This window comes from Opisthocomus hoazin, chromosome 27 (genome assembly GCF_030867145.1).
Source record: "Opisthocomus hoazin isolate bOpiHoa1 chromosome 27, bOpiHoa1.hap1, whole genome shotgun sequence".
Classification (NCBI taxonomy): domain Eukaryota; kingdom Metazoa; phylum Chordata; class Aves; order Opisthocomiformes; family Opisthocomidae; genus Opisthocomus; species Opisthocomus hoazin.
Window position 1 is genome coordinate 9,299,518 of NC_134440.1, and position 24,570 is coordinate 9,324,087.

At 56.2% G+C, this 24,570-nt stretch overlaps 1 protein-coding gene across 2 annotated transcripts in view; it reads right to left on the reverse strand.

The window, feature by feature from the left end:
• Positions 1-1,892: 1,892 nt before the first annotated feature.
• MARCHF2 (membrane associated ring-CH-type finger 2) overlaps positions 1,893-24,570 on the reverse strand; it is a 37,835-nt gene continuing 15,157 nt past the window's right edge. For both annotated transcript variants that reach the window (XM_075444293.1, XM_075444294.1), the window contains exons 3-5: positions 21,995-22,190; positions 7,983-8,192; positions 1,893-4,828 (exon numbers count right to left, since the gene is read on the reverse strand). In XM_075444293.1, coding sequence (XP_075300408.1) covers positions 4,670-4,828; positions 7,983-8,192; positions 21,995-22,190 — 565 coding nt within the window. In that variant the 3' untranslated portion in view covers positions 1,893-4,669. The remainder of the gene's footprint in view (positions 4,829-7,982; positions 8,193-21,994; positions 22,191-24,570) is intronic.

Below are 24,570 nucleotides of genomic sequence, written 5' to 3' on the forward strand. Positions count from 1 at the left end.
TTCTGAGCTCCGGCAGCTGTTGGTTGTATTTAAATATCAGCAGTGCTGACAGCATTGGCATGAATTGGCATGCACGTCACCGATAGCCATTTTGTAGGGATTTAAAGATACTTAACCAGATCTCCCTGCCTCTCTAATCCACTCCTGCCCCTGCCACCCGCGTGTGTGGACCACTTCTCCGTCTGTGCCGGTCTCCCGGCAGACCCTGGGTGGGTGAGCAAATCCCTGAGCCGAAAGCCCATCACTGATGGGGTCTGTCACCCCTCCGTTGCAGGCAGGGCAGGCACGCAGGCAAAACTCTCCCAGTGTCACAGCAAGCAAACATTTTCCGTGTCAGAGATCAAGCTCTTCATATTAATCCACGACGGTGTGGAGGCCAGAGCCCTGTTGTCTCCCTGGCCAGCCGCGAAGGAGAGGAACCCTACTGAGATGCTGCGGGAGGTGGCACAGGGTCCCTCGGTGAGGGACCTCACTGCAGCCCCTCTCAGATCCGCAGCAGCCAGTGCCTCCTTGCTGGGGTCTGGGTCCAACCCTGCGCTCCCGAACATCTCCTCCTGTTCCTCCTTGTAGCTCATGGTTTGCAGCTGTGAAAAGACACTGCCTGCACCTGCCCCAGCTCCTCTGGAGGTTTCCTTCTCATTCTTCTCTTCTTAGTCCCCCCACCCTCATCCCGTTCTCCAGTTGGGAGAACACTGGCAGCGCTGGATCCAATCCTGCTGGTCCTCAGTGCTGGGCGGCTGCCACGCTGACTTTCCCCCGGGACAAGAGCTTGGCCCTGAGGTGACCCGGCTCCGGGTGCCACCTCACCACTCGTGCGTGGCTGCAGCGAGGGGAACGGTGGGGCTGGGGGGCCGGTGCCAGGGTGCCAAGGTGGGACAGAGCTGCCGAGGAGCCGCGTTGCCAGGGCTGTGCCGGTCGGGACCCTCCGATGGGGGAGGTCACCTGCTTGGTTTGGGCATTGGGAACGAAGACAAAGACACCCAGCTGGAACGGAAGGCAACAGGTTCAGGGTCTGTGTCTGCCCGTTTCAGGAGAGAAAGCTCCTAAAAATGCAGCACCCGCAGGTCAGCTGGTGGGGCCCACTCCTGACGGCGAAGCTGCGCGCGACTTCTAGGAAGGAGAACCTGCTTGGTGCCAGCCCGGACACCTCTGCTTGTTTGGTTGGGTTTGGTTTTCATACCCAAGAGGGTCCAGGGCAGGAGCACCCCAGGAATGAGCAGACTTGGGCATTTCTGTTCTCTTCCTGTTGGATTAGATGGAGGTGGCCGGTAACGCTGCAGCTGGAGATCGTGCCCTGTTTCAAGGGAGAGGGACGCTGGGTGCCTGGGTCTCTGCGCCGAGGTGCCACCTCCCGCAGCCCTGCCGTGCCGCAGCACGGTGCCGCAGCCGCCAGCAGCTCTTGCACGCTGCAGCCTCGGACACGGCCCCCCGAGGCCTCGCCGGGGCTCAGACAGGAACATGGACTGGATGACGGGTCCAGCATCTCCCAGCACCCCGGAGCGGAGCGAAGGGCTGGGCAGGCACTGGGGCAGCACCAGTGCGGGAGCCTCCCACACCCCAGGGAGCACTGGGATGACCCCAGCAAGCACTGGGATGGCTCCAGGCAGCCCCACGCCCACCCTGGGGAGAGGCCAAAAGGACTCCCTTGGCCCAACCATCACCTCCCGGCTTGGCCCGCACCAGGGAGGTTTCTGTGCACAGACAAGAGAAACCGGCCCACAGGAGGACAGAAACCCCTGGGTTTGTCCAGCTTTGGCGTAAATCCGAGCCCTTCTGCCCACTCTCGTGGGGGCAGGGTAGGAAAGCTGCCCACGCAGCACCCAGCTCGCTGTCAGGGAGACAGCGCGGGCTCTTCGGGCCCTCCCCTCCAGTAACAACGCCACAGCCCAGAGTTCGTCTCACTTTTATTTACACAATTGCACAGCCCGTTCCCCCGCGACACTGGAAGGCGGCGGGTCAGACACCACAGCCCACAGCCACGCGCTGACCTCCCCTCCGGGCAGGAGGAGAAGCCTCACAGAGTCGCGGCTGGGTTTTGCAGGGGCACATGCGACATCTCCAGTCATCGGCAGCTACGATCAAGACAGCAAAGCTGCGAGCGAAGCCCTGACCGCGCAGCAGCGCAGGGCCGGGTCCCGGCTGCCCCCCGCCAGGGACTTGTGGCTTTCACAGTTGCATATTTGGATCGGCAGCGGGTTTCCAAACTGAAACACTGGCTCCATCACGTCCTTACGGGGGAAGGTGGGGTGGGACTGCGCGTCCTTCGTTACCTGCCAGAACCAGGCGCATCACAAGACCAAGCTCCTGGGAGGCAGCCGGGGCTGGGAAGGTTAAATTAGCCCCCCCCCCGTTTTCCCTCGCAGTGAATGCCCTGGTGACTCGGGGTTTGCCGGGGAGGGGCTGGAGGAAGGGGGACCCCGCACAAGGCACAGAGCAGTGGGGCTCTCGCTGTCGAGGGAAGGGGTGTGCAGAGCGAGGCAGCGCATGCAGGAAACGGGGAGTGGGGGGCCGAGTGACCCCTGCACAGCGGGGAGAAGGGAGGATGCCAGGAAACGGGGAGCGGGGGGCCGAGTGACCCCTGCACGGCGGGGAGAAGGGAGGATGCCAGGAAACGGGGAGCGGGGGGCCGAGTGACCCCTGCACGGCGGGGAGAAGGGAGGATGCCCGCGGGTGCGTGGCGGACAGGAAGAGACAGGCAGGGAGGCTGGCAGAGAGAGGGGAGCGGAGACGCAGAGCCTGGCCGCGGCAGAAGACACGCAGCTGATGAAACCCTCACGGAGAGACCAGCCCGGAGCGGCCCGCAGCTGGGCAGAGCCGTGCTGGGGTATCACCGCGCCGCGAGAGAACCCTGGGACGGGAGACGGAGCAGGAGAGCAGGCACAGGCCAGGCCCCGGGGCTGGAGCCATCCCGCTGAGAGAGACACGGCACTGGCCCCTGCTGCTTGTGCCACCAGCGACTCCCGGCCTAGGGTCTGGGAACAGGGGACATGTCAGGAAAGGCATCCTGCTTTGCAGCTAGAGAGGAGGAGGAATGGCAACGTGGCGCTTCGAAATCCAGAAATTCCAGGTCTCAATCTAGCAAGGCATTGGGCTGATCCACGCGGGTTCAGCAACGGGACGCAACGTGTGACTACGTCCCCTCACTGCGGGGACAGGGGCACCCCAGAACCTGCCTCCTCCCTGCTAGCCACCCTCACCATCACGGGAGCGAGCGCCCAGGCTCACGCCAAGCAGCCGCACACACCTCGGAGCACAACGCCAACGCCAGCGTCCCTGCGGCGCGGCCCGCTCGTGGGGCTCAGGAAAGCTCAGCGCCAGGCACGGGCATCGTCTGGAGGCAGCGGAGAGGGGCAGGGACCGGAGCCAGACTCAGGGAGACCCTTGGCAGAGGGCACTCAGAGAGAGGGGGTCGTTAGCTGGAAAGGCAGGTGGATGAAGATGGAGGAGGAAGAGGAGGAGGAATGCCAGCCCCGCAGGAGAAGCGACCCAGAGCCCGTTCTCCGGGAAGCAGCCAGCTCGGGGCGTTTCGCTGGAGGACACACCAGGGGACGAACCAAACCACAGCAGCTCCTCCGGCTGCTGCCGAGGAATGTGCAAACACAGCGCACAGAGACAGCCGAGACCACCCGCGTCCCGCCGAGCGGCTGCGGGGCACGGCCTGTCCCGCAAGGTATGGGCGCAACCGAGACGACACGAGGTCCAGCCTCAAGATGGTGAAGGGACATCAGCAAACAGAGACTCCAGCTCTCACCTTTCGGGGTTCAGGAAAGCTCCTTTCCAAATTTTTTAAAAGCAAAAGGCAACGGTGGGTTTACCTAGCGCGAGCCACCACTTCCCGCCCTCAGATCCTCCATCTACCTTTGCCAGACATACCAAGAGCTGAGCGCATCCGAGTCCTGGGGATGAGCCAGGATCTGCAAGGAAAGCGTTTTGTGAGATCACGTCTGCACAGGAAAAGATTTTCTCATTTTGAAACTTCTTCTGCAATTCGCAAAATTACAGTACTTTACAATACAAAATGTCTCCATTCAGTATTACGTCATTTTACTCCTTCTGGGATTATAATAATTATTAAAAACACACAACTTTCTAGAAAGGACAGGAACACCACGAAAGAGAGCAGAGAGTAACGGGAAAGGCTGCTGCAGTATTATCAAAACCAATTTAGTGCAAAGGAGCAGGGGACTTCCAAGAACGGCTGGTGAAAAGTGTTCTTTGTATGCTCGCTTGGAGAAAAGGCATAGATTTAACCTCTGAATGAGATCAGGCTGCCAGCTTCTATACTGAAGCTTAGAACATCAACACAAAAGGACTGAAACACAATATGCATGGCCATTAAAAAATAATATTATATATATAGATATATATATATAGAGGGAGATATTTTCCACGTATAGTATTTAGTTATGGGAAAGCGTCCCTGCAGACAGGCACATTCTGCCATCTTTTGGGCTGTTCCACACGACAGACGCTGATTATCTGTCTCTCTGCTGTAGTACAAAGAACGTGCTGACCGCAAGGTCCCTTTGGGTGGGAGGACCGCTTTCTAGGGCCTCCACAGTGGCCGTGTTCCCGTGCAGGCGGGGACGCTCGGCCCTCTTTGCCTCTGCCAGCCCCGAAGCGCTGCCCTCGCCCCAGCAGCCGTGCGGCGCGGCGGCCGAGGGACGGCTCAGACGGTGGTCTCATCCGCGGTCTTCTTCATCAGCTTGGCGGAGAGGAGGGAGTGGGGCACGGGGTGAGGGCTCCGCGAGGCTGGGATCATCAAGCGGACTTTCTGGTTGGTCCTTCGCCACTCCGAGTACAGCTGGCAGTGGTAGCGGAACGAAACCTGGCGGGCGATAACACATCGGTCTGGTCACCAAAGCCCCGTCGCAAGTGCCGGAGCCCACAGCGGACCGGGGAGACGCAGCCACCCAGCCGCCCTGTCGTGCTCTCAGTGTATTCCCCGTCAATCCACCAGCACCCCCGGCCAAGCGGGACAGCACCGACCCGGGAAGGGTTTGGGGCACGCCACATCCCAAGCCTTTGACAAGGAACCAGTTAATTCCCGGTAGCACCAGGCACGGCTCAGCCAGAGGGGCTTTCTGGGCAGCACCAGGACTGAGGGATGGAGTTTGCTCAGCTGGGTTTGGGTATCAGGCCAGGGAGATGCGGTGAGGAGGAAACAAGGGGCAAAACGAGGGGTCCTCCACAGGACCAGCCTGCAGCGGCTGAATCCGACCAGCCTCCTCCCGTCTCGCAGATCCTGCTGGATCTTGGCCCTCTGCAAACGCCTCCTCTCCTTGGTCTGCAACAACAGGACATCGGCTGGACTCGTGTCTTCTGCCAGCGCTGTGTCCTGGGAGGGTTGTCCTCCCCGGGGGGAGACGGGAGAGGATGCAAAGGCTGGAGGGGACCCGGGCCAGCCCGGCCCAGGGGCATGAGCTGGGTCTGCAGTTTGAGAGCAGCCCTGCAAGGGGGAGCTTGGAGCTGCGCTTCCCAGCGGGCTGCCCGCCTCGCTGCGTCCTTCTGCGATCATTAACACCACTGCAGGCCTTCTCACAGCTCCTGCTGAGCCCTCAGCTTTGAAATCAAACTTTTCACAGAATCCCAGAATGGTGGGGGTTGGCAGGGCCCTCTGGGGATCCCCCAGCCCAACCCCCTGCCGAAGCAGGGTCACCCAGAGCAGGCTGCACAGCACCGCGTCCAGGCGGGGCTGGAATTTCTTTTCCACAATTTCTTGAGGAAAGAATAAAACCCAGCATATATTTCCCTCGTATTTATTCTTCTAGAAATCGTGAGCAAGAAAATTAAATACTGAATCCAGTCAGACACTCATCAAACCCAGGCTTTTGTACTTTGTAAAAGTACAGGAAACATTTAGCTGGCAAAGAGAAGTACCAGCAAGTTTACCCGACAAGGAAAAGTCAGTATTCCTATTACTTCCGGATAGGTCTCAGACATCTGCTACGAGAAACAGAGCTGTGCCACGGCATTAGGGTAATTTAGCTTATTGATCTGTGCAGGGCCCTTTTTCCTGCTGTAGAGGGACAACTGTGAGAATACCAAGAAGCAAAGGCATCTTGCAGTCTTCAGAGACAGGGTGTGAACAGGGAGCTAATGGTGCAAACCTCCAGGAAAGCTCCTGCTCCACAGGAAGGAGCGGCAGCCTTGGCCACAGCCTCTCTCGCAGCCCTCACCCCGACTGCAGCCACCACCACCCACCCACGTACCGGGGATGGGCACGGAAGAACTGCAGTTGAATACGGTAAATGTGAGTCAAAGGGCTTCACTTTATGTCCTTCTCTGTTCAAGGAAATGTGAAGCACAGCAGAAGCAGAGCCATTTTAGTCACAGAATCATGATTCTCTGATTCAAGACGTATCCAAGACATTCATGTCAAGACTACCTATTTCACAAAAACCCACAATTTCTCCATTTCCTCCAGATTTCCAGCTCCTCCAGACCAGTCTTGGGACAGAGAAGAAGGAAGCGCTTCCTCTTAAGGTTTCCATTTTTAGCTTGGCTTTCTACAGAAAGGAACCCTGTACACACAGCAGCGGAGACTTTCCTCGGCAGCTCCCTGTGCGCTGCAGTCCCTGCGCGTTTTGCCAGCAGCACCGCCCAGGCACTCTCGCTGCAGGCATCCCCCCCCAGAGCGAGGGCTGCAGCACCCGCTCACCCTCCCCAGGCACCCAAGCCTGCATGGGAGAGCTGCAAGGAACATCCTAATCCCAGGGAAAGGTGTGACTCGGAGATCAGAGCGTGAGATGGCAGGGAAGCGGGCTGTGGCGCTTCCAGTGCCCACAGAACTGCCAGCTTTTCGAGGTCCCACTGTTTCTCCTCCAGCAACTGCGCTTCTTCCCTTCCCAAACGGCGCTTCCACGCCAGCAGCTGCAAAATGGCATCAACAGGACACGAGCACACACACGGCTTTGAACAGCAGAGCCAAAATGAAGGTCCAAACCCAGAAACCCACCTAGCAACAGAACACGAAAGAACTGAATAGGAAATGGAGGGAAGTCCCTGGCGTGGGAGTCCCGGGCGCAAGTGGGGCTGGGGGAGCCCTGGGGGCTCGGGGAGTGGCAGGGCAGGGAGCTGCTCCCCAGCCCAGCTGCTCCTCTGGGCGCTCGGCTCGGAGCGCTCACAGATGTGCTACACAGCAAATTCACATTTGCTTTCCCGAGCTTCTGGACTCACTCCAAGCATCTGCAGGAAGCTCCTTCCCAGCACGGATCAGCTCAGCACCCAGGCAGCATCCAGCGCAGGTCCCCACTAACCCCTGGTGCCTCCAGCCCCGCCAGCGCAGCCGTAAAGCCGCAGCGGCGCGTCGAGGCAGGCTGGCTACCCAGCCTTGGCTCAGGGCTCCAGTCCAAAAGCCCAGTATCAGAGAGAAGTCAGAGGTGTCACCAGGGCCGGAGTGTTCCTTGCACACACCCTTCTGTGCTGCTAACATCTTAAAAATATTGTGTAGGAATTTGCTTAGTTGTGGGCCACAGAGAGTGCCAACAGAGCCAGTCTGCACCTCCTTTGGGCACGGCCAACCTGTGCTGGGCAGCACAAAGCACGGAGGGACACGCTGGCAGATTATTTAGGGGTCAAACATTTCCCAGATTTTATTTTTCCCCTAAAGCACCCAGGTACCAAGCTTGTGTTTCTTCTTGAAAAAACAGGCACAACAGCCGGACCGCTGCCTGCCGCCAGCCCCAGCCCTTCCAGCCAGCCCCAGCCACGCTGGGGGACGTCTGCGCGTGGGTACCTGACACCCCGGGAACACGGCTCCCGGTCATTCTGGCAAGCAGATGACCAGGAAGTGGTTTCTCCTTCTCAGCAACAACTTTAGCAGCTCCCATTTGAAGATAATTAAATGGACATTCAAGAGAAAGAGCCTGTGGTTTTCTCACAAGGGGAGTCAGAAACGGCCGGCTGCAGGGATGCGGTGAGAGCCAGGGCTTCTGTCCCCCTTTTGAACAGAAACAAGGCCCTGGGCAGCAGACACTTACCAGCGTCCAAAGGACGTAGATTGTGAAAAGTGCTATCGTCAGTGCTATGAGTCCGATGGCCTCCAGCCGGCTGTTGAACTGCAAATGGTCCTGGGCTCCGCGCAGACACAGCCAGCCGGAGATCGCTGCCAGGGGAGTAATGAACAGGAAACACACCATGTCGCAGAAAAGGGTCCTCTTCTCGTTGCGGGGACCGGGATCCTTCAGCCACTGCAGGGAGGGAGGGAGAAAGGGCATCAGGCAGCGCACGCAGAGCACGCGGCGTGCTAGCAAAGCAGGACTGCCACGCTGGGAAGCTCTCGCGTGCTCTCCGCAGCCCGTGCATACCTGGTGCATACGCTGAGCTCACATAAACCTTCACAAAAATAGAGCTAGAGAACATCAAGTATATTTTCAACAACCAACAAGGGAAAGGGAAGAGACGACTGAGGAATACATGCAGGGGAAGGTAGGAGCTGCCTGGGCTCTCCACTGGATTAGCAAGGAGCAGGCAGCAGCTAGCAGACAGTTCAGTAAAGCCTGGCTTAGTAAAGATCTGACAGGTCTTGGACTGAGCTTCAACAGAAACATCTCCAGGACTCTGCAACTGGTGTAGGGGCTATGGGAAACCAGGGCACTGGGGTCTGTGGCCAGGCCAAGCCACAGGGCAGCTATCCCAAATCCAGCCCGCTGGTTCGTTTTGGAGAACCGTGGCGTTTTAGAGTTTCACTCCTGATTTAAGTCAAATCTGAACTGCCCAGGTCCACCTGACAGACTGGGCAAGGCAGCTCTGCAGAAGGACAGCTCTCAAGGGTCCGCAGGGCTTGAGTGAGCCAGGGCAGTGCTGCTCAGGCAGGGCCGTCAGCAGGGAACGCAAACACCCACCCCCCCGGTATTTTCACAGAGACAAAGAGAGGAAAAAAGCATATCAGCTCAGCAACCAAGAAACCAAGACTGGAGGAAAAAAAGTAGGAAAGTAAAAAGAAAGTGAGTCACTGGCGGAAAGTTTGGCACCTGAGCACACAGGGCAGGACAGCAGCAAAGGGGCCACGGTGTCGGGCTGGCCCCGGCAGAGGAAGGGAATACCATCCCATTTTCTTTTACGGAACAACCCATGCCCAAATCTGCATCTTCCTCACAGAGCAAGCCTTGAACCGTTCCTAACGAGACAGCAGCACGACTGTCGGGCGAGGAGGGACACGGGGCAGGGGTGGCTGCTTCCTCCCAGATCTCAGTGGATCACAAGTGACCGTGAAGGGACAAGGCACGATCACACAGACGCAGCCGCTGACAACTCCACCTTCACGACCGCGAAATCCCAAAGACCTTTCCATTGCTGGTGGCCATCCACTGGCCACCACATCACAGGCAGAAGAGACCTGCCACGACCAGGACCGAGCCAATTCTGGGGCGTTCCTTCCCACTTTCAGGCTCATTTTCTTGCCTCCCAGGCAGCAGGTGATCCATCCATCGCAGCGGAGGTTACCGCGCTTTGCTCTGTGTCACCAAGAGCTTTGCAAGCGCTGCTCTCTGGCGGGTCTCAAAAATTAGCAGGTTGCAGAATGAAGGCAGCTCTGCTGCAGGCAGGTTTCCCTCAACAGGCAATCTCTAAATGTTCGCTACTTTTAGGAGTCCTGACTTGCTTCCAGTGTGGGCTCATTTTAGATACCTGACTTTGACAACAGCATTTGTTCTAGTTTTCCTGGGATTAGGCTATTTTCAGTCTTTCCTTTCCTTTTTTAGGCTAGCAAGCAGCTCTGGTTCCTACCAATACCCAGGGTTGTCACAGCACAATTTTATTGGGAGTTCTGTATGCTGGGCTGCTGGATCCTTCCTTCTTTCCTGCACGAGGACAACTGGTCTCATTTAAGATCTTTTTTTTTCCTCAAAAAAAAAAAAAATTGGAGAACATGATCGAAAAGGCACAGTCGGAGCAGGGAAGGGAATACCCCCAGGGCAGCCAGGGTCAGGCGGGCATGTCCCACGTGGAGCAGGGTGCCCGCTTCTGAACAGGCAGCATGGAAAGTGACCCGTCCGAGAACTGTGCACACAAAGCTCCTTCCTGCCAGGGGAAGCCACAGTTTAAACAGCAACACAGAAGGGGTGGTGGCAGCTACGCAGGAAATCAATGGGACCAGTCAAAACAGAGCACAGGTAAGCTGAGGACGTGGCTGGCCAGAAAGAGAAGCAGAAAGTGTTGGCCCGGAAGGAGAGCATGGAAGGGTGCACACAAGTTAGTGCAGATTTAACTACAGAGAGAGTCTAACGAGACTCAGCAGAGGGGTGAGGACAAGACGAGAAGTGCAGATAACTTTCGTTGAAATGGGAAAAAGAGAAGGGGCAGATGGCAAATCCAGGCAAGAACAGCAGCGTAGCTGGGGTGGCCAGAGCCATGGTAGCAGCACTCTCTGCAGACACCTGCGACGGGACACGAGCTGGCCAAGAATGGAGAGAATGCTGCAGCAACAGATAAGAGCCTGGAATTTCAGCTGGGAGGACTGATAAGCAAGATATTTTAGAGACGTGACCTGAAACGTCTGAGAGACCCAAACAGAGCAAGAACAAGTGAAGCTAGAGAGCAAGCTGGGAGCTGAAGAGCACAGACAGATCTGGGGACCAAGTAAAGTTCCTGCAATAACAGAGGACAAGTTAGAAGCATTATTACAGCCGTTCTGAGCCCGACTCGATAGGCAGCCAGCCAGAAGGAAGTTTCAGAGCAGTCCCAGCTGCGGTTTGGACAGGAGGAGCTGGGAGCAGGGAGGCAGATCTGCGAGTCCCCCCTTGTGCGGCTCTGCCGAGGAGATTAGTGGTGATGAGCTGCGTGGGGAAGATAAGGACCACACACGCAGTCCTGAGCAAGCCCAAGAGGACACCAGGGTGGACAGCAGCTCCTCTATGCAGCAAAGCTGCTCCTACAAACAGTGCATTCGCAGCCCCATCATTCGAAGCCCCGGCCGTGCGCCTGACTTTCCCCACCCCAACCAGCACAGGGCTGCCCCGGCTACTTCGGTGAACGCTGAATTACCCCAACCGGACCAACATTCCTCTAGCAGCAGCCCCAGAGCACCCTGTGCCCTGTAAGAGGGCATCTTGAGTCATTTTTGACTCTCGTACAGTAAGAATCTCAGGGACCGAAGGCAGATAGGTATTTTATTGCATCTTATTCTATTTACATTCCTTGTGACCTTTGAAACTCCTTCTTCCCCCTCAAATATGTAAAGGCAGGAAGCAAATGAATTTCCTTTCGAAGCAGTCGATTTACTTTGCTAATATGCACTGACACAGTAAAAAAAAAATAAAAATACAATAAGCCACCCTAAGGGCGCAGGGTTTCTGGCACAGCGGCACATCAGTGCATACAGGACTTAAAATAAACCTTGCAAACAATCCAAAAAGTGGTTAGTCAGATTAAACAGTTTTTGTAGGGAAAACTATCAAGTAAACATGAGAAAGCAACAAAAGCACAACTTGGTCCTCTTCCAGGCCAAGTCCAGAAACAATTGCTCCCATGCTGCACTCACTTGTGAGAATAAAGGGAAGGAGCCAGAGCTGGCTGCTCGCTGCCGACTTCGGCTGCGAGCTGGGCCCCAGACCGCCCTGCTGGAACCAACCCCTCTCTGCTTGCGCGACGAGAAGTTATTCTGGGTACAACCATATTTCTTTGTCCTCCACTATGATCCTGAGGCTCTCCCAGATGTTCTTTCTACTGGGATCAGCAGGGCTGTGGAAGAAAGGTCATTTCTTGGACCCACGGCAGGGCTACAGGATGTTAAATGTCTGATCTTTGGGTGCTGCGGTACCCACGAACTGAGGGTGAGCCCCAGGTGACGAAGGCAGCAGGAGGGCATGCAGAAAAAGGCACCAGGACTTCCTCAGCTCCTCTGGAAGCCAAGAGCAGCGCTCGAGCAGTCTCCCAGGCAGTCCATCTCTGCACGTCTCGGAGCTGGGCTGCATTCTGCCACCCGGGACCCCAGGGAAGGGACTGATGAGGGACTCAGCACCTCGCAGTCGTTCTGGGAGGTTATAAACGGGTGTTAAATCAGCTGACACTGCCTTTTACAGCTCGTTTACCTTGTGTTGCAACATGCACAGGGCTGTGAGCTCTCAGCCCGTTTCACAAAGCACACTGCGCGCAGCACGCACGTGCCAGCCGATGGCAACCCCACGCCAGGCGGGACCAGCACAGCGCGAAGCCAGCACCGGTGGGACCAGCAGCCTCTGCCCAGCACGCGCTCGGGTCTCTCGCAGCCAGGCCACCCGCTCCGGTGAGCACCGTGCAGGACCAGCGTGACCTGCCAGTCTCACCAGCTGACCCGGCCACAAAGTTCCCCGCGTGGTTCACAGCGACGGCATGACGCAAGCCGCTGCAACAACAGGAGTATTTGGCTGCGGAAAGCCAGTTGCATTACAAAACATCTGCGTCCCTTCCGTCCACCAAACAGCCTGGCTATTGTGGCTGCTCAGGCGCCCGTTGATTCTCCTCTCGTTGCTGACCTGGTGCCTGGCTATGTAAGCCAGGAAGCAAAACATGACCTTGATTCACAGCAGCACCATCAGCCCTGTCCCTGCCCCGAGAAACACGCTGAATCAAAAAATGCAGCTTCAGAAGAGGGACCGTCACATCCCTTCTCTGGACGCCCACCAAAACCTCCCTGCAGGCCACCGAGCTCCGTGGGCAGCCCAGGCAGGGTGGTCCCGTTTCCTTTACCAAGGTGGGGAGAGGGATGTTTTCCCGCAGAGCGCCCACAGTTCAGGAAGCCAAGCCCCAGAAACGCCCCCAGCCCTGCAAGCAGAGCAGTTAAACGCTGCAGAGCAAGGTTGCCCCTCCTCATCCTCCTTGCCCTACCATCGATGCTTCACAAGCCTCACCAAGCTGAATCTCGAGAGCCTTCTCGATGCGCTCAGCCCGGCTCTGCAGCACGGGGCACTAGGCTGACCCAAGGAGAGCAAGAGCTGCAGGAGTGCTAGAGATGATGGACAGGAGAGGAACCGACCCCAGCAGTGCTGCAGGTCACCAGGACGCTTTCCTGGGTGTTTCTGTGGTTGGTGTCACCGTGGGAGATGCCACGACACGCACAAATGTGAGACCACGGCACCGCCAGCACCTGCGCCTCAGACAAACCCCACTGGTGGCAGGTCCTCTAGATCCTCAGGGCACAGGGCTGGACACAGCGACGAAGATGGACGAGCGAGGAAGAGACCAGCATGCTGGTAAGTGCCAAGAGCACAGGGATGAAGTATTTCCAGTTTTGGCCCCAAAGAGGCCATTCCAGGTCTGCAGAGCAGTGTCAGAGACCACACAGAAAAATACCAAGAGGATCTAGGGTGGGATCTGAGCAGAGCATCTCCAGACAGCAAATGCAAGCAAAGAGAGAAAGGAAGACACGAGAGAGGAATGGGACTCAGCTGGAGCAAAGAGTGATTTGTTTGTCTCTAGATACAGGAGTCTAACACAGGCTTGCACTGAGAAAGCAGAGACACAAGCTGGGGAAGTGGGCAGAGGAGCACAGATGAGAGAGAACGGTGCAGTGAGTTCAGCAGAAACGCTCCAGGAAAGCAAAGAAAAAAGCCCGTCTGCGAGGAAGATAAGGCTGGAGGAAGGGTGGGGAGTTTACGTCACATCTCAGTTCTCCGAACTGGAGGGGGGGGCAGCGACCCGCCACACCGGGCGCTGCGCCCAGAGGCAAAATTTCTTTTCCTAATAACATCAGCAGGAGTAATAAGAACATCACCATTGCTCCCTGCAGACCTCACTTTGCTTCTGCTGGAGACAGCCCAGCAGCAAGTCCCACAGCTACAGAGGTGCGGGAGCCCAGCGAGACGGGGCGGCAGGACGGCACGCGGCAGGCCCACGGGAGGTGTCCCGCACTCCAGCGTGACCCAACCGCCAAGCAAACATCTCTGAGAATTTCAAACACGCTTTGCTGAAGGCAACAACAGTGTGCCCTGGCTGCCAAGAAAGCCAGTGGGATCCTGGGGTGCATCAAGAAGAGTGTGGCCAGCAGGACGAGGGAGGTTCTCCTTCCCCTCTACACTGCCCTGGTGAGGCCTCATCTGGAGTACTGTGTCCAGTTCTGGGCTCCCCAGTTCAAGAAAGATGAGGAGCTCCTGGAGAGAGTCCAGAGGAGGGCTACGAGGATGGTGAGGGGACTGGAGCATCTCTCCTGTGAGGAGAGGCTGAGGGAGCTGGGCTTGTTCAGCCTGGAGAAGAGAAGGCTGCGAGGGGACCTAATAAATGCTTATAAATATCTGCAGGGTGGGGGTCAGGAGGACGGGGCCAGACTCTGTTCAGTGGTGCCCAGCGACAGGACAAGGGGCAACGGGCACAAACTGGAGCCGAGGAAGCTCCAGCTGAACCCGAGGAAGAACTTCTTCCCTCTGAGGGTGCCGGAGCCCTGGCCCAGGCTGCCCAGGGAGGCTGTGGAGTCTCCTTCTCTGGAGATATTCCAGCCCCGCCTGGCCGCGGTGCTGTGCAGCTGCTCTGGGTGACCCTGCTTGGGCAGGGGGTTGGGCTGGGGGACCCACAGAGGGCCCTGCCAACCCCTACCATGCTGGGATTCTGTGATTCTGTTTAGAAGTCATATTTTCCTTACGAGACAAAAAAAAAGAATCCACTGACCTATATAAAATATACAGCTTAAGTGAACCAAAAGTATTAGCAGTCAGTGACAAATAAGCATGTTTTAATTAAAATTGCATAATGAAACACAAAGAAAAACAGTAGGAGCAAAAAACTGGTAATCTCCTGCGCAACAGCCTTGGAAGGAGCTGCTCTGCAGAGGCACGGGGAGATGTGGATATTACTAAAGCTGCCGTTTTTAAACGAAGCGTGTTAACACACGCGTTGCAGGAAGGCACCAGCACTGCAGACAGGGAAGCAGAATGTTCTTGGGGCTCCACCACAAGACCCGCTTGCAAGGACAGAAATATGGGAGCAAAGGGTGTGGCTAAACTGCTCCAGCGGCGACCGACTCACCAGAGACATCTGTTTTGGAATTAGTGAGCTGGCTCAAATGAGTTTTGCTTTAGCAAAGGTGTTAAACGCTTAGAGAAGCATTAGGACCAAGTCATGCACAACACTCATTAGCTTTTACCACCAGGATGTGTTGGCTTTCAACCATGACCATAATTTCAGCAAAGCCAGAGCCTTGGCCTCAGCACCAGAAATTCACAGCCGCTCCAAGAGCTGAGTCCTGTAGCTCCCAGGCTCCTCCACGCAGGATTTACACGGCGTGTGGACAAAAACACACCCTTCCTCCTTAACACAGACTGACATCTTGCTGGGATGAAACAGCGGCTGCTCCAACGCCTGCCCGGGCCGCTCCCGCGCGCAGACCTTGGCTGCTCGGCACGGACCCGCGGCACCGCCTGCCCGATGCCGGACTGCGCCCGTCCGACGGGGACCGCAGGAGACGGGCACCCAAGCTGACCGCAGCACGGGCAGACGGCCCGAAACAGCAGTCCCTGCGGGGCGGAGGGGGTGTTTCTCTTGAGCCCATTTGGAAACACTCAGAAGGGACAAAATTAACAACAGGTTAAAGCTGAAACACTTTATAAGGGGTTAACGAACTGAAAAGGGAAATGAGAGGGTCTGTGCCACAGCAAAATATGCAAAACAAGGTGGCCATGGAAAGGCAACCAGGGAAGGTAACCCGGGAAAGCAAAGAGGGCAGCCGGGCGGGAGCGGGCTCAGGCAGACGAACCACGGACGGACCCGGCTCCACCTCGCTGCGTGGGCAGCAGGCTGCCGCCAGGGAGAAGGCCAGGAGCCCCGCAGCGGGGCCGCGCTGGCTCGCGGCTGCAGAAGCAAAGCCCCAGCGTCACCCTTGATGACGCCTTCTGGAAACGCACGACGCATCCAACGGCGCACACAACGCCCCGATGCACGCAGCGCTGCCCGAGATCCTACGTGTCTTCAGCAGGGAGAGCACTTTGTCAGAGAACACAGGTTCCTGATGGATTTAGCTGCAGACCAAAGCAAGCAGTACATGAGGAAGGGACAACACTAACGGGGGGATATTTCGACTGGTACAACGAGCTGCCTGTAACAGCACTCACCTCGGTGCTCCTGGTGCCAGAAAATGGCAGGCAGCTCCAGAGCAGCTGACCCATCCTAACCTAGGTTTCTAAGGAGGAGGGGAATGAATTGATCACAAGAAGCATTTCCTTCTCTCTGTAGGCTATAGGATTCTAAAGAGCAAGGTTTGGCTGAGGCAAGTTTAAGCTGTAAAAAGTTCGGGCACCTAAACCCAACGCTGCCTAGAGAACTGTGTGACCATCCGTGGCCTGGGAGAAAGTGTCTAGACTGAAGCAATGCTTCATTTCCAAAGGTGTGCGCTCCCTCGACAGTGCTCTGGACAACAAAGATGCAGGTGTTTCCTGAAGATGAATCCTAGGCAGTAACTGCATTTTCTGTGCACTACATTATTGGAACAAAGAAGAAACTACCTGTTCCAGGAAAGCTGTATGCACTGCAACTTAGGGTTTGGACACTTCATCTAAATATCTACTGCTGAAGTCTTCCAGATAACACAGAAATGTTTTTTGCACTTTTTAACTAGGCCAGCCATGATGGCTAAAGTCTCACAGACTCAGATCACTTCCCTGGAAACACAGGGATGCACATCAAACTAACACTGACGTGGGAAAGTCAAGTACTAGCAAACCATCCCTCTTCAAGGCTTGGCCATCTCACTCTCTGCTGGGGACACGGCTCCTCACCTGAGAGTCACAGCCCACAGCCCTCTTGTGCTGGGGACCACTGCAGAGAGCCAGGCAGAAGCCACGCTGCCGTTTCACAGCACCAGCACGGCAGCGTCCCGCACCCCTGGCCACAGACCCTGCCCAGGCACCTACGACTGCAGCTCCACTCGCCACCTTCACCTGCAGCGACTCCAAACTGCCCCCAGAAAAGTGCTCAGCCCATCAATCTCACAGCCTAACCCTTAACAAAAGCCTTTCATGGTTTTTTTCGGCTTTCAACCAACTTCTTAGTTAAAAAATAACTGAACTAGGCGGAACTGCAGGAGATCTCCTCCCTGCACCCATGGGCCAGCCCGCGCTGCCAGAGCTGCCTCCGGGCTCAGACGAGTCCCCCGCTCCGGGTTCAGAGATCAGGCACACTGGCAGCGAACACTGTTACTATTTCTACACTGAACAGACCACAACATAAATAAATGGCTGCTTCGAGAAAATAGAAATCCAATTCTATTAAAAAATTCTTTAATCCATGCTGAACAAGGTTGCTGTCTTCCCTCCCTAAAGGAGGCTGCAAATTAAATTACTGTTGGTGAAGTGCTCAGATACCACAGCAATAAGTACCTCCGAGAAGTCCATGGGGAAATGAATAATTTTGTCTTGTAAGCAGGGATACAAGGGCACGCAGCTACACAGCACAGCAGGATAAATAAAGTTAGCTAACGGGCATCTTTCACCCATGCACTGATCCTGGAAAATGGAGTCTGTGACCACGTGAAGACCATGCTCTAACGCAGACATACAAGAGGGCTGAAGTAAAAACTCAGGCAATTTTGCTTGTGGCGTTCCTGACTTCCAAGAACTTTCTGCAGCTTCCCCAGAAGCATTTCCCCTAGACCATGTAGCTTCCCCACAGCGCTGGCCAAAACGCCTCCTCCAGCCCAGAGCCAGCTCTCGGCCTCTCTCCTTCCGAAGGCTCTTCAGGCACACGCAGACAGAGCCCGCTTTCCACGGGGCTGATGGCCGTTCCTACAGAGTTCAGCTGTGCTGACCAGTGACCACCGCAGCCCCTACAAGCAGCTCTAAGTGTCCCCAGGTTGGAAGGTAGGACACAGCAAACAGCAGGAGGCAGCTGCTCTCTCCTGCGAGCACCGACAGCGGCAGGCAGCGTGTCACCTAATTCTCTCGTGGGCTCCATGGTGGCCACATAACAGCAGAAGAGAGCTGGTATGCCTGGATGGCCTTTCGCACGCGGGACACACTCTTCTGTCGACACCACTGCCATGAAGCACGCTCCCACATCGCTCCCAGCCCTAGTCTCCATCCCATTTATCCTCCCCTGCTCACTAATTTCTATTTTGACTTCCCAGTTTTACTTGGTGAACGGTAGATTTTTGTCAGAGCTACCGAACAGCACACTCACAGAGGAGCATCCCTTCCCCGAAGGCTTCACGACACTCCCCACGCCTCCTGCAGCGCGGGAGCGGAGAACTCCTCAGGTAGAAGGCTGAGAGAGCAGCATCATTTCACATGACTCAGCAGCCTCCTTCCCCAGCCCTCTTTTCAGGACCCGATGAACAACTTGGTGATGACACTTCCCAAAAGCACTTGGTGCAGGGTTTCAGCCCAGTCCGGCGTGGGGATGCGGTTACACCCGACTGCAGACAGCGGGTACTGATGCAAAGCGCCAGCGAGCGGGCAAAGCGCTTCCCAGCCCTTTGCGCAGGGCTCTGCACCAAGGGCAGAGCCTCCGCTAACGGCAGGCACGCTGCTGCAAGCGGCCAACTTCTGCAAGCCGGCCCCTAAATGAGCAAAAAGCCCCAGCAAACATCACACGGCGAAGCACGCTCCCGAAGCACATTTCTGACGAGCGCAGATTTCAGCGGGGCCGCAGCTCAGAGCGGTTGTAACAACTCCCGAGGAAAATGAGCATCTGGACTCCGGGACGTCTACCCCAGACTCCAGGCACGGATCGCAGTGGTTCACAGTGTGGTGGAAGCGGTGGGGCGGTCCTTCCAGCCAGGTGAGCCATGGGGCTCTAGCAGGAGCCCTCCACTCGTGCCGTGCCAGGTCGGCAGTGCACGTGCCCATCAGCCGCACCGCGGTGCACGGAGACCCGGCACACCGGCGTGCCCCAGCCACAGCACCGGTGCTGCTGGTACCAGACCGCAGCTCTGCACCGCGCGGGGGGACGCGCTGCTGGCCCCTGGGAAAGGGCAAGACCAGGCTCCTACCACGGGATTCATTAAGCCAGGCTACAGGTTGCTCCTCGAGCCAGGGAAAAAGCTAGCTGCCAGCGAACTGCAGGCACGGGAATCGCCCTAGGGCTGCGTGACGATGGCGAGCTGCGCGTTAGGCTCTGCTCCGCAGCCGGGATCACTCTCACCGGCTAATCGGCCACTGCTCATCGAGCACCTCCCAACCTCCAGACTCACAAGGCAGTACGGGCACTGTACGCAGGCAGTTCCCCTCGCAGACACGCGAGACACCAGAACAGGGCAGATGATGCCCTTCGCTGTGCTCACAGACAGTCCCCAAACATGAGAAGTGACAAATAATTCCCACCCCAAAGCCTCTGACAGCTATCAGCAATGGCTTGAGGGCTCTGTTCCTCTCTGAAAACACAGCGGCATTTCTCTTGCATTCGAGGCTCGCTAAATGCTGCCCACCCATCACCTCTCGGTGCTCAGAGATGGCTGGTTGGTCACCACACCCTTACGGGCTCCAGTTCAGAGGGGCTCTTCACAGACTGCAGCAGGAATTAACACCTGATTGTCCCAGGCTGCTCACTCGTCCACCCTGGAGCACAGACGAGGTGGCACACAGAGGACCCCTGACTTCCCCATCACACTGTCCCAGCCAGTTCCTCTCGTCTGCTGGAGGCCCAGAAGTCAGCGTCAGAGGAGAAACTCCTCCAGCACACACTGGTATTTGAGCTTTTACTCAAGTATGCAGCCTGTACTTGTTACGAGGTGCTACAGCATCTGTGAACTATGGCTAAACGCACTTCCACATGTTTGTTTCTGGGCATGAACACTTTACTAGCTCTTAAGCTAAAACATCTGAAACCTGCACTCAGAATTCTGGCCCACGTCAGCCCTAGCAAGCTCACTGTGACTGGGCTTGCCTGCAGCGAGTCCTCCAAGCCAAGACAGGCCCCTTCCCAAGTGCTTTAAAGCAGTGGTTTTCAACCTCGGAACCAACCATGGGAGAGTTTCTGGTCACAGAGCCATTTGACATTTCAGCAGCTGGGAGAAGAGCGGTCAGACCCAGACAGCACCCACCACTGATGCAGCGCTCTTTCACAAACCGCTTTGCTAAATACTTGGTTTGGCTTAGCAGTGCAGTCGAAAGCCTTCTCCTGTCTGGGGCTGCCAAGTCAATGACAGTCAGCTGTAAATTAAAGAATCATTAATTTGGCAAACTGAAGCTTGACTGCTTGCCCAGCTGGGGGGCTCTTCTCCCCTCCAAGGCGCGCTGGGCACCCGGAGGAGGTGGGAGTGTGGGAAGGAGAGCTGGGGACTGCAGGAAGGAGGAGGGGGCAGGGAGCTGGGAAGGGAAAGGAAATAACCTCTAGAATTGATGGGAATGGGAACAGAGATGGGAACAGCAACTTAGAATTCCAGTTGTGACTCAGTTTTAATCTAACTGATGGAGCAAGAGGAAGCAGAGAGCAGACGAGCAGTCACAGTCACAAAGCAGAATTAACCCCTGCCTCCCCACACGTACGCTTCTGGTGGCCGGCACCAACAAACCCCCGATCGCTGGCGCATGGGAGGCGGTTGGTAAGGATCCGCTCCCCGACCTCCTGCTGACGACAGCGCACAGCCCTGCCTTGCAGCGGTTTGAAACGCTGCCAACAGGGAAAGTTCACTTCTGAAACAAAGCCCAGCGCCGTGCGCTGCGGTCCGAACACGGCGCGGCGGTGCGCGACGAACAGCCCTGCAGCGACACGCTGCACGCACGGAAGGGGACCATTGGTGGTGGCAGCCCCAGAAGACGCTTTCCCACTTCTCCCACTGCTGACGGCTGCAGGACTGGGAGGGTCCCAAAGCTGCTAACTGTAAACCCCCACCTGCAGAGTGGTGCTTCTCTGCAGCGGCACGCTGCGTGGAACGAACATCCCAGCCCAACTCAGCAGCAAGCCGACCCAGGGAAGAGCCCGCCTGCGGCTTCACAGACCGTGGACGGGGTCTGAGCAGGGTGCGGGCAGCGAGGGCTGCAGGACCGTGCTTTGATCTTCCAGGCTGGACCTCAGGTGTGGTGGCAACACCCTCCTACGTAGTCCTGCAGCAGCGTCAGAAATGGCAGCCACATCCACATCTCCTGCCAACACAACTCACACACATGTACACAGATTAAACTCTTCTAAACCAAACCGTTACAGCCTTTTGTACTGTAACTCACTGATTTACTTGTTCCTCTTTGGGGACGTATGCTTGAACTCTGAGGTCAGAAGATGGCCCGGCCCAAGCTGCCCTTGTTCCCCACGTGTCAAGGGCATCATTACAGGCAGCTGCTATAAACTTCCAGGGCCAAAGAAAGTCAGAAATGTGAGCACAGCAGACCGCCTGAACAGGGGAATGAAGAGAGCCTTGTGATAAAACCAACCCAACCCACCAACCAAAGCTTGGATTGTACCTTCCAACTCTGGGAGGCTGATGGACCCATCAGGAACCTGGTCCCCTTCCAGTCGATGCAAAGAGGAACGTAAGGACTGGCTGAGCCATGTCCTGCTTTCTCCTTCGGCTGGGGGCAACACAGGGCAGCGGCAGCGCACCACAGCTCAGCGGGAAGCAGCAAGGCCCAGAGGCTTTGCGGCACACATCGCTATCAGTCAAGGGAGGACAGGTCTTTTATGAACACCACCAGCAACCGCCACATCTCACTTCTCAGAGCAGAACATGACAAGGAAGTCACATGCAAGAAAGATGCACTAAGGCAACACTGTGAGATAAGATTAAAACTAACATAAAAAAAAGTATTTCTGAGAGTTTCGTATTTCAGTCGGTCATGTGGTGACCTCTGCGTTTCGATGCTCGGGCATTAGAGCCTATCTACAAGCACAATGTTCCCTGGAGTCCTACAGCCTGCCACTGGTAGGTGGCATGGGGGGGTTCACAGGTAAGAGTTGCCCCAAACATCGCTCCTGCATTTTTGCAACCACAGGGCTTGGTCTGATAAGAGACTTGATGTCTCTAACCACATTGCTCTTTGCGAGTGCCAAGGTACTGCAAGGAGGAGGGGACAGCAAGAACCACAAGGACAGCAGGGCAAGTCAGTCATTTTCTCTCAGATGGTAAGGAAATAAAAGTGAAGCAGGAAGAAAGCGGTACCTCTGTCAAAGGTCTCGGTCTTCTCTCTACAACAAATTCTGTGTGGCAGAGCTCACAGTAACTTGTGTTGGAGGAGGACAACCATTTTTCCAGGCAGCTCTTGTGCACGGTGCCCAGTGTTCCTGTGCAGTCACACGGGGAAAGCAGTCCCTCCCCATTTCCACCTTCATGACAGATTCGACAGATGGGACCGTCACTAAAGAGGCAGACAAACAGAACGAAATCACGGTCAGCGCAGGCAGACGATACAGCCACATCGGCGAGCAGGCTCTGACCCCACCAAGCCCCAGGAGGGCACACGCACGGCAGGCAGCGCGTGCCAGGCACGCTGTGGCTGTCCAAAGCAGCCTGCTACAGCAAGAAACCAGTCTCAAGGGAGCACGGAGCTGCCCAGGACATTTTAGGTCAGCAAAAGTCTGGGAGCCGTGTAGATGAGCACCACAACACCCAAGAGAAGCTGGCACATCAGCCTGGCCAGCTCAGCTGGCCACAGAAGGGACCGCAGCACGTGTGTCCCACAGTCTCCAGCTCTGCTCACAGCAGGAGGAGAGGCTGACACCGGACCCAAAGCCAACCCCGAAGCGCTGATGCGAATCCAGATGTCCAGCGTGAAGCCGGATGGTCCACGCTAGTCACGGCGTGCCCCCAGCGACCTGGAGCCACGCAAGAGGCTTGCAACCACAGTCGCATTCACCAGATCGCCTGCTGCTCTCACCCCATCTCTGCTCTGCAGTAACTGCGTCGGGAACAGCGATACCTAAAGACCCAACCGCACCGACCCTGGAAGCTCAGCTCTCCAACGACACGACGTAATTCACGGCAGACAGCCGCCCAGACTAAGCTCTCAGCATACAAACCCCTCGCCCACCACAGTGCAGCACCTCAGCCAGCATCCCACCCGCACACCGTCACGCAGAGTCGTTCTGCAGCGTCCGGGCCTTTACCTGGCTGCAGAAATGCCTCGGTGCTTCAACCACCACCACTTTTCACCCCCTCCTTGGCTAGAAGCTTCAAGTACAGAATCAAATCTCTTTGATCACGCTCAGAATCTGCTCTCTTGAGACCTCGCAGAACCCGAGATGCTTATCAAGGGAAGAACCAAACGCCTGCAGAGACACTTGCAACCTTCCCCACAGGCAGCCCACGCTGCTGACGGCACTCGAGCCACCCATCTGTCCCCATCTGTCCCCAGCGTGATCCCTCATGCCTCTAAGTGGTGCTGCTGGCTGTGGACTATCAGTGCTACGGCTCCAGCACCCAGCAACCATTAGCTCAGGTGAATCAGATGATGTCCACGCAACAAATTTCCACAACAGACTAAAGTAATTTTTTTTGTGCCTACATAAAGTCAGAGCACCCAGTGTCCTCCTGCAACAAGGACTTTCTCTAGCTGCAAAGAACCAAGTCCTTTTCACTTGAAACCTCTCATCTGCTTGTTTTGTGTACTGTCCCCTGATTCTCGTCCTGTAAGAGACAGTGTTTTCCACACCGCCAGGTTTACAGACCTCCACCACAGCCTGCTCAGTCACCTCTTTCACGAGCAGAAGAGCCCTAGCCTATTCCATCACGCCTTCAGCAGAAACACATCCACCTTCCTGACCACCTTCGCTGCCCTTCCCTCTACCTCTTGCACTTCTAAAACATCCTGTTAGGGCTGCAGGGACCAGAGCTACAGTCTCAAGCTGCAGGCACACCAGCAATTTTTGCAGAGACCGTGTTCTGCTGTTCATTGCCTTCCTACACCTCAGCATCTTCCGTGCCTTTTGGTCACTGCCGCCCGTAACTGCCAACATGCCCAAGACCTCCTTCCTCCAAACCCCAGAACACATACGTAAATCCTGGACTATTCTTCTTCATCTGCACCACTGCACACTGAACTGCTACCACTATTTTAGCCTGCAGTTGCTTCCAATCGCATCCAGTTCCCTAGACTCATGCGTCTTGTGCCATTTCAGGTCCAAGGGCATCCCAGCTGGCAGCCAAAGGCACAGGTTTCCTCAAAGCCCTGTGCCACATCTGCTAGCCCCACAACGAGGAAGTCTTGGGCACCCTAGGAAACCTCAAATGGCTCTAGACACCAAAGTTCGCTACTCTCTTCAGTGTTTGCTGCTCATTGAGATCATGTAGCAATAAAATGCTGAGCAGCAGCGGCCCAGCGCAGGGCTACCCTCCCTGGACCATGAGAACGAGCCACTCGCTAGGATCTCACTTGCTTCCCACCCTCCAACCAGCCGTTTCTTTCACCATTCTCTTACATCCAGAGTTGCACAGATTTGGGGGTGGGAAAGGAATATCTTTATTTCAGACCCTATTGCAGGCCCTCTTGGAATCCAGGTGAGCTGTATCAGCAATCCCCTTTTTCCACATGTTGCTGCCAGGACGAAAGCCACCCTGATCCCATCTCACAGCTCACACTCCACTGCTATCCTGACTTCAAAAAAACCCACCTGGCTGCAGAAGGAGTTTGTGGGATTGTAACACAACAGTCAGAACAAGCAATTTGCAACCTTCAAAAGCAGCAGTGCCACTTCCAGTACTTTGCACAACCAGAAAAAACAGAAAGCAAGAGCAAGACA